At 44.1% G+C, this 9,463-nt stretch overlaps 1 protein-coding gene across 2 annotated transcripts in view; it reads right to left on the bottom strand.

Annotated features, from left to right (window-relative positions):
• The window catches only part of Actr3b (ARP3 actin related protein 3 homolog B), a 96,214-nt gene that overhangs the window by 26,648 nt on the left and 60,103 nt on the right, over window positions 1-9,463 (bottom strand). For both annotated transcript variants that reach the window (XM_026789412.1, XM_005367449.3), the window contains 2 exons: window positions 5,550-5,645; window positions 3,082-3,189 (listed from right to left, as the gene is read on the bottom strand). In XM_026789412.1, coding sequence (XP_026645213.1) covers window positions 3,082-3,189; window positions 5,550-5,645 — 204 coding nt within the window. The remainder of the gene's footprint in view (window positions 1-3,081; window positions 3,190-5,549; window positions 5,646-9,463) is intronic.

Genomic DNA, 9,463 nt, shown 5'->3' with positions numbered 1-9,463 from the left:
TGCAGCATGCCACACACCTGCAGCAGGAGTCAGCACTAGTGAGCATGCAGCATGCCACACACCCGCAGCAGGAGTCAGCACTGGGTCACTGCAGGGCCACACACCTGCTGTGGGACAATGGTCTTTTATCTTGTCACCTGTATTATCTTTAATAAAATGCTGATTGGCCAGTAGCCAGGCAGGAAGTAGAGGCAGGGCAATGAGAATGCTGGGAAGAGGGAAGTGCAGTCTGCAGTCATGACCCAGCCACAGAGGAAGCAAGAAGTGACTGCCTCGCTGAAAAAGGTACCAAGCCACGTGGCTAACACACACAAGAATTACAGGCTAATAAAAGTTATAAGAGTTAATAAGAAGCCTGAGCTACTAGACAATCAGTTTATAACTAATGTAGACCTATGTGTAGTTCTTTGGGACCGAATGACTGCAGGACCGGGTGGGACAGACACTTCAGTCAACACACACCATGGCTTTAGACAATTATTTTTCATAGACTATTTGACCGTAATAGAAAAAAGTATCATTAAATTTATATGCAAAATATAACTTTAGCATTATTTAAATGGTATAAATTCTACCCCAATCTAAACTGTGTACAGGTATGTACATACATCTGTGTCTTAACCAAAGCTTGACAGACAGTGCAGCTGATAACGTGGCTGTCTGAATGGGTTTTCTTATTGTTCATGGTTTTACCCAATTTTTCAGTAACAATCTTTGTAAACGGGGGAAGAAACTAAACTACGACACAGTGAAAGGTTACCTGGGTTCTAGGTGTAACGTTTCTGGCCACACTGGTGCTGAGCGGCCCTGGACAAGTGAACAAGTGACTAAAGAACAGGCACCTGCCTCGCACTCCACCATGTGCGGGTGATGGGGAACAAATGCGCGCAGGTCTGGGGCCACACACCTGCAGCTGCCCTGCTGCCGGCATCAGAGGGACAGCCGGGAGCCAGAGTGCCAGACTGCTCTGAAGGACCCCGGTCTGGCTCACACACCCCTCCCATGGAGAGGACACGTTGGCAGGGGTGCGAGGGTGAGAGACACTTGGAGTGTCCTTCCTGGCCATTAAGGCTTTCACAACATTAGCCTTTCAACAGACACAAAAGCAGCAGAATGTCACTCCTTCAGTTGCTGAACCAAAACTGTGACTATCACCTCTCAATTAAAGAAAATGTACTTGTTTTGCCTGGTTTGGGCTTAGTTTTGCATTTGTTTGCTTATTTTTAGTTTGTTGTGTGTGCGCGCGCACACTCACATACATGTAGATGCCTATGGAGGCAGATGTCGAAATCCATGGCTTGGGTTGAGACAGGGTCTTGCATATCCCAGGCTAAACTTAAGCTCAGTATACAGCCAAGAATGATTTCTGAACCACCTGTGTTCACCTCCCAAATGCTGGAACTATAGGCATGTGCTTGGAATATTCCTTTACACTGTGTGAGAATACGTCACTGTGATTGGTTTAAAAGCTAAGTGGCCAATAGTTAGGCAGGATTCTCGAGCATAGAGAATGCTGGGAAGAAGTGTGGAGAAGACAGAGAGATGCGGAACAAGTCAGACACACAAAATGGGACAGAAGTAAAAGCCACATGGCAGAATGCAGATTAATTTTAAAAAATGGGTTAAGTTGATAAGAGTTAGTTAGGAACAAGCAAGCCTGAGCTACAGGCTGAGCTTTCATAATTAATAATAAATCTCCATGTCATTTTCTGTGAGCTGGGGTCCCATAAAGAAAAATCCACCTACAGGTATGTGCCACCTCACTCAGCTTTGAATTTTTTAATATCCTAATTTGTATGTTCAGAACAGATGTAGGGGCTAGAAAAATGGCTCAGTGGTTAAGATCATGCATTGCTCTTCAGTGGGCACTGACATCCGACAGCTTACAACCACCCATAACTGCAGTTCCGGGGGTTCTGATGCCTCTGGGGTCCCTGCATTCACATGCACAAACCCATAAAGAGATAAATCCATATAATTACAATTTTTTTCAAAACTTAAGGACTGTAAAATGGTTTAGCAGATAAAGGTGCTTGACCTGAGCTGATGCCTGAAACCCACATGGTAAAATGAATGAACAGACTCCCCGAGTCGCCCTATGACTACTACATATGATCATGGCATGCACTCCCATGCAAACATGTACATACATATATTATTTTTCAAAAGCAAAAATCTCCGAATTTAAAAGGAACTTCAAATATTTATGTGTGTGTTTATAACTGTAGTTAACATTGTATCCATGGTTACTGAGGAACCTAAGAGGGGTGATCAGCAATAACTGACTTTCCACTGTCACTAGTTGATTTTCAGAAGAACAATTTTTAAATAATTTCTTGGACCAAAAGAAAGACACAAAAGTCTCCTGAAATTGGAGTTAGGAGTCACTGCCTTAAATGTCTTAAAACCCAAATGTATTGTACGGCCTTCTGCAAGTCAAAACGAGAGCTCTCTCTTTCTTAGCTCTTAAATACATTCAGAGGTAAGAGCAAGTTCTCCAAAGCCCCAGCTGATCGGGCCTTTCCCTGGGCATGCCCTGACCCTCAGCTCTGGCCTCCAGAATCAGCTCGAATGATGGGTCAGGACACCAATGTGGCACCTGTGGGAATACAGCAGAAGCCTTGGGGCGGGGGAGAATGATGACAGAATCTGCTCCGTGATTTTGAAACTGCCAAAGGCACAAACATGGCCATCTTTTGAACTCTTTAACGCCTTCCGAGGCTTTCTAAATTTCTATTGCCAAAACCAGGTACATACTTTTTTAATCCCAGCACTTGAGAGGAAAGCAAATGAATCTCTGTGAGTTCAAAGCCAGCCTGATCTACACAGGGAGTTCCAGGCCAGCTAGGGAGACCCTGTCTATGAATTAAAAAAGGAAAGAAGAAGAGAAGGAGGGAGGGAAGGAAGGAAGGAAAAATGAAGGAAAGAAGGGAGGAAGGAAGGGAGGAGCCCATTGCCATTTCTAAGTACATCACATAAAAAGTCAGAGGGGGGTGAGTTTTGCCTTGCCCTTTTCAATTCTCCTCTTACCTCAGGACAGGTGTTCAGCCTCAGAGAGTAAAATAGGAACCCTGTGCTTACCACTGGGATAACGTGGGTGACACCGTCTCCACTGTCTATGACTATTCCCGTCAGTGTGCGCTCACCAACTTGCCGGGATGTCCATGAGGCTGCCAGAGCCAGCACTGCCTGGAGAGAGACATTGAACACCTTCTGAAGAGGGACGGCCCCCCACCAGGAAGGTCAGCAGCCATCGCTGACGAGTCTCAGGTTCTGCAGTGAACGTTTCATACTTAGTGAGTCTGAGACACTTTCCTTTCCCTATCCCACATCTCCCAAACTACAATGCCCACCTAGTCAACTGGCATGCCAGTTTTCATTTCAAATGAAGAAGCTGGGTTTTTGACAAAAAACAAAGTTTTACAAACAAGAAACAGTGAAATGGAATTCCACTGCTAAATCCCAAGATTTCACTTCTAATTTACTGATGATCCAAAGGCAGCCACAAACACAGCCTGGGTTGGTTTGTTTGTTCGTTCACAGAATTTATCTGTGGTTTGAGGTGGGGTCTCCTGTAACCCAGGCTGGCTTCAAACTTGTCATGCAGCCAAGGATGGCCTTGAACTCATGATCTCCCTGCCTCCAACTCCAGGATATGAGGATGTGCTCCACCATACAGCTTCTTCCACACTTGATTTCTCGTCAATCATTTCTTGATTCCCTGGGCTCAAACCCAGGGCTTTGTGCTGGGCAAGCGCTCTCCCTAACTCGGTCCACATGGAACTCTTCTCTCACAGGTGACGAGACCTCCATGCAGAAACTTTGATAGGGTAGGTACAAGACAGTGGTTCTTAGCCAGGGGCAACTCTGCTCTTCACAGAAGTCTGGCCACTTCTGCCATGGCTCACTCTCAACAATTACTATCGGAGAGGAGGCTAGCTGCTGCTCTACACTCTGCAAGGCACAGGACACGCTACAGCAAGGAACTAGCCAGCCCAAAGCCAGGCCAAGATGGAGCACAGGAATTTAAACTTTACTTTTTTTTTTTTTTAAGATCTATTTATTTAGTATGTACACAGTGTTTTGCCTGCATGTATGCCAGCAGGCCAGAAGAGGGCGCCAGATCCTATTACAGTTGGTTGTGAGCCACCATGTGGTTGCTGAATGTTGAACTCAGGACATCTGGAAGAGCAGCCAGTGCTCTCAACCACTGAGCCATCTCTCCAACCCAGGAAATTAAACTTTTGAAAAGCATATTCTGGGTGAAGTTGACATACAGAACATCTTAAGAACCATTAGGCCTTGTGGGACATGGTGGCAAACACTGTTCATCACAGCACTCAAGAGGTTAGGACAGGAGGATCACCCTGAGTTTGAGTCCAGAGTAGCTATAGAGTAAGGTCTTGTATAAATACTAATAGTAATAATAATAATAGTAATCCAGTGTTTCTGAGTACCTCCCTGTTCTATACACTATGTATAATATATGTCTTGGGAGAGAAGAGAATTAGTAGATTTCCTCTGTGGGAAAGGGTGGGGCCTTTACTGTGTGAACAGACACTATGATTCACTATGGGGAGACTACAGCACCTACAAAATGCATCTCTCCACGGAACTCTTCTTTCTTAGAAGGAAGAACTATTATACAGGAAATTTTGGAGAAAGACTCATCTCAGTTACTCCTCAAAACTCCAACCAGCTCCCTTGTATATAACTGACAAAGCAACAACAAAATTGTAAGCCAAGAACAAGAATCTTCAAGATGAGTTCTGGAAGCTCCCAGGAGTTCCGGACCTCTTGGAGCAAGAGTTCATAGAACTAATGGAGCCTAATCAAGGGGCTCTCGCAAGGCATTTACTCTGTTTTAACTTTTGTTTGCTCTGTCGTTGAGAAAGGGTCTCACTCTGTAAGCCAGACTTGCCTCAGAACACATGCTATAGCCCAGGCTGACCTAGATCCTCCTGCTCACCCTCCCAAGTGGTAGGATCATTGCTTGCGCTTAGTTTGTTTTCCAGTGGATGGTATGCTGTCTGTGCTCTTTTCATTTTATTTGTTTGTTGTTTCTTAACCTCACAGTGACCCAAAGTAAGTGTAAAATGGTTAAAAAAAATAAAAACAAAAACAAAAAAGCACATCTACACCTCTAACTTGACACCCTACATAAGACTCTACATGGGAAACTGTAGAGCCAGGCCAACTTTATATTAGTGGTAGTTATATAAAAATAAATTACAGAATCGGCAGTAGTGGCACACACCTTTAATCCCAGCACTTGGGAGGCAGAGGCAGGTGGATCTCAGTGAGTCCAAGGCCAGCCTGGTCTACAGAGCAAGTTCTAGGACAGCCATTGTGGTTACATAGAGAAATCCTCTTTCAAAAAAAAAATAAGAAAACAAAAAAAACCAAAATAAATAAATATATTACAGGCAAGATTCTTTATGGTGCTTTGATTCAAACCTGAATAGCTTGGTGATGGGGTAAGAGAAGAGAAATGTCTAGCCCAGTCTGAGCACAGAAGGCCTTGGGGTTACTGTGAGAACCAGAATTACCTGTACTGCAATGTAGAGCCCTGGTACATTGAATGACTCAAACATGATTTCTGCAAGGTTCTCTCTGTTTTCTGGTGTGTTCAGTGGAGGTTCTGTCTGTAAGAAAACGTTAGATTCAGTGTTCTCTAGAATTTCATATAAATACATCAGAATTATAAAAGGCTAACCTAACAGCCTGTTGGAAAGGGAATTAGAGAACTCCCTAGTTGCAAAGACAGGGTTCACTAAAGGTGACTAGTTAAAGGTATCTGACTGTGGGTCTCAAAAGCTTTGACAAGGCAGAGAGAAGACTCTATGGGGCTTCTGGTATCAGGACTCACCCAAAGTTCAAAGTTCAACAAGACACAGAAAAAGAGGAGCTCATTCATTACCTACGTTACACCGAGCATCCAGCCAAGGGTGAAGACTCACGATGCTATTCCCAGTACCCAGACCATAGACAGATGAGCTCTCCAAAGAACAGGCAGAGGGAAAGCTGCTGCTTGAAGCAACAGAAGTTTCCTCAACCCGCCACACTTCAGGATGGCTGCCATGTCCCCAGGGCAACAACCTCCTGGGCCTACGAAGCCCACACTCACACATGCAATGAAGGCAAATGTTAACGGCTAATATTACATAAAAATGCTAAAAGAAAGAGAAAAGTAATCAAAACACAAATGGAGACAAAACCAAAAACATACAGAGGAAGCATCCTAAGATGCCCCAACCTGAAACTCTGAGCACCAACCTGACATCACAGTAATGTGAAATTACCCTCTGGCTATGTGTACACATCTTTATGAAGCATAATACATTTAGCACTTAGACCTCAGTCCTAACCCCATGATATCTCAATATGTATGTTCAAGCTTTCCAAACTCCAGAAATCTGAAAGCTTCTGGCTGCATGCATTTTGAGCAAGGGATACCAAGTGTACACCTAGAATGATATGAAAACAAAGTAGAAGAAAATGTTGAGAGACTGTCAACAAGCCAAATCCTTTTTAAAACAGTGTCATCAGATAGGATAAAAAAATCGTCAGACAACAACCACATTAAAACAAGGTTCTGTACTTTTCCAAAATAATAAAAATCTACATCTTGTATTAACAAAAACTACAAAATTAATGAAAATGTTCTGGGCCTTTTGGCAAAAAGTCCACATTGCCTTTTACTATGGACTGAATTGTGATTCCCCCAAAATTCATGCATTAAAATCCTAACCCACAAGTCTTCCCTCCCTCTTTATCTCCCTTCCTTTTTCCTCTCTCCCTTCCTGATGTGGACTATTCCTTTATACTGTGCGAATATATGTCACAGTGGTTGGTTTAATAAAAAACTAAACAACCAATAGCTAGGCAGGATTTCAGGGCAGAGAGAACACTGGGAAGTAGAAGGCTACCAGGAGTAGTCAGCCGGATCTGGAATGAGTCGGACACACAAAATGGGGTGCAGTTAAAAGCCACATGGTAGGATATAAATTAAAAGACATGGGTTATTAAAAACTAGTTATAAAAAAGCCTAAGCTATCAGCTGAGCTTTTATAATTAACAATAAGGTCTCTGTATCATTATTGGGGAGTTGGCAGTCCCAACAAAAAGTCAGACTACACCTCCCTTCTCCTTATACACATTAGCACAGAGAAGAGGCCATCAAAAGCCAGGAAGAGGGCCCTGGCCAGAAACCATCCTGGCTGTACCTCCCTAATCTTGAACGTGCAGCCTCCAGGACTGTGAAAAAATAAACCTCTCCTGTTTAAGCCTCTTTGTCTGTGGCATTCTGTCAAGACAGCAGAGCATGCCACTAACACTTCAAGCAGGGAATAAAGCCTCTGGCTTCAAAATGGCTACTTAAACCCTGTGGCACACAGGGCCATACTTAAGCATCTCCATGGTAGGAAGGATAACCCAATAATTTGGTATCTGGCCAAAATGTCAATCCAGAATTTTGCAAAACCAAAGTATCTTTAACTGTGTATAAACTCAGAAAATCAATCTACGCTGCGAAGGCCTTTGTGTACTGCTCAGGGTGAGGTGTTACACTGTACACAATCGCAACACTGCTCCTGCTCGAGATCCCAAAATTCAAGCCAATTATCTCTAAACAAAGAATGCTCAGATGAAGCCTCCTCCCTGAGGACTAGCTTCATAGTATCAGAAGGTGCTATGCAAACTGCCAAAGGAGGTTAGCAATTAATAGCCCTACCCAACTGTGCCGCCTATGAACCACAGCAATGACCAGCCCTGCAAGACAAGTCCTAAAGAGTGGCACTCAGACTTCTTGGTAACCAACAGCCCTCTAATTGGACCTACAGCCTTCCCAACAGCCTAGTACTGAAAACCTAGCCAACTACCTGGGGCTATTGAGGTCATGGATCTTAGAGGAGAACCTGCTAACACCACTTTACTAGAACAGCTAACTCCCAACGGCATTCTAAACCCTTATCCTTACTCCCATAGGTGTGACTGTCGCTCTCGTCCCCCATCAGAAGCTTGTTTTCACAGGAGACCGAGACCATCACAGAAGACCACAGCTAGTCAAAATCCAGCCACAACAAATACACCGACCACAAAACTCCTGCACCCTTTAAGGCTCAGGGAGCATCAAAGAAGAAGGGAAAGGAAGATTGTAAGAGCCAGGGGACCAGAAAATCTGCTTTAGATTCCTAGAAATGACCCGGAAGCTTCACCCATGATACTGAAAAAAGATGGCTGCCTAAACAAGACCCAAACAATATCAACACACATGCTGATGTGCAAGAGAACTCTCATGAGGCTCTACCCCGGACACGCTACTAACCACTACTGAGAGAGGAAGAATTAGATTTTCCCAGGGATGAGCCCCCTTACTGGCTATACAATACCAAGTGGTCAGCCCTGAAATCGTGCACATACAAGCAACACTTGGCAAGTTACATTTATCCATTTACGCGTGTAATAATAATAATAGCAATAATAGAAGAAGTAAAGAATTTGAGAGAGTAATGAGGTACATTGGAGGAGCTGGAACAAAAGAACACTGTTGTTCTAACCTCTGAACAGTGGCTGCACCTTAATCTACTGCTATCTCAGTCAGCAATGGCAACTCTGCAGTTACCAGTTTGGCTGGCTGCTCAGGCCTCAGCCTGGCAAGAACTCTGCTCCCACAGGCAACGGCCCTATTACTGCCACCACCTGTAGCTCTGATTAAATCTCTAGCGCTCTAATTATGAATAAGACTCAAGATTCAAAGGCTGGGGTGAAAACCTAAGAGCTCAGAGAGGTTGAACATCAACTAGTTAATCCTCTCTCCTTGCTGGTGTCCATAGAAGACCCATGGACTTCCACCTCAACAAACCCCAGAGAAGGCTGCACCACTCCAAAGCCTACCCTACACTACTTCCTGTGACTATCTTGCAGATGTCCTCTGAGGCTCCAGGATGACTTTCTGTCAACTAGCTGCTAACTCAACCTCCTGACCCAAGGTTAATTTTATTTAATTAATGCAAATGCAAACTTGGAATTCATGGTGTGATTGAATAGCCCAAACAGAACACAGAAGGGGTTGAAGGGAGGAAAAGAAAGGAGGGGAAAATATATTTTAATTTAAAAAATGTTAAATTAAGAAAAAAAGAATGGCTGGGCAATGGTAGTGCACGCCTTTAATCCCAGCCCTTGGGAGGCAAAGGCAGGTGGACATCTGTGAGTCTGAGGTCAGCCTGGTCTATAAAATCAGTTCCAGGACAGGCTCCAAAGCTACACAGGGAAACTCTGTCTCAAAAGAGAGAGAGAGAGAGAAAGCTCTAAGAATAATATGATACATGGAGCTGTGCAGGGTGGCACACACCTTTTATCCCAACACTCAGGAGGCAGAGGCAGGCGGATCTCTGTGAGTTCGAGACCAGCCTGGTCTACAGAGCTAGTTCCAGGACAGGCTCCAAAGCCACAGAGAAACCCT

Source organism: Microtus ochrogaster, unplaced genomic scaffold (genome assembly GCF_000317375.1).
Source record: "Microtus ochrogaster isolate Prairie Vole_2 unplaced genomic scaffold, MicOch1.0 UNK18, whole genome shotgun sequence".
Classification (NCBI taxonomy): domain Eukaryota; kingdom Metazoa; phylum Chordata; class Mammalia; order Rodentia; family Cricetidae; genus Microtus; species Microtus ochrogaster.
Note: the sequence above shows the minus strand (reverse complement) of the source record. Positions and strands in the feature narration are given on the sequence as shown.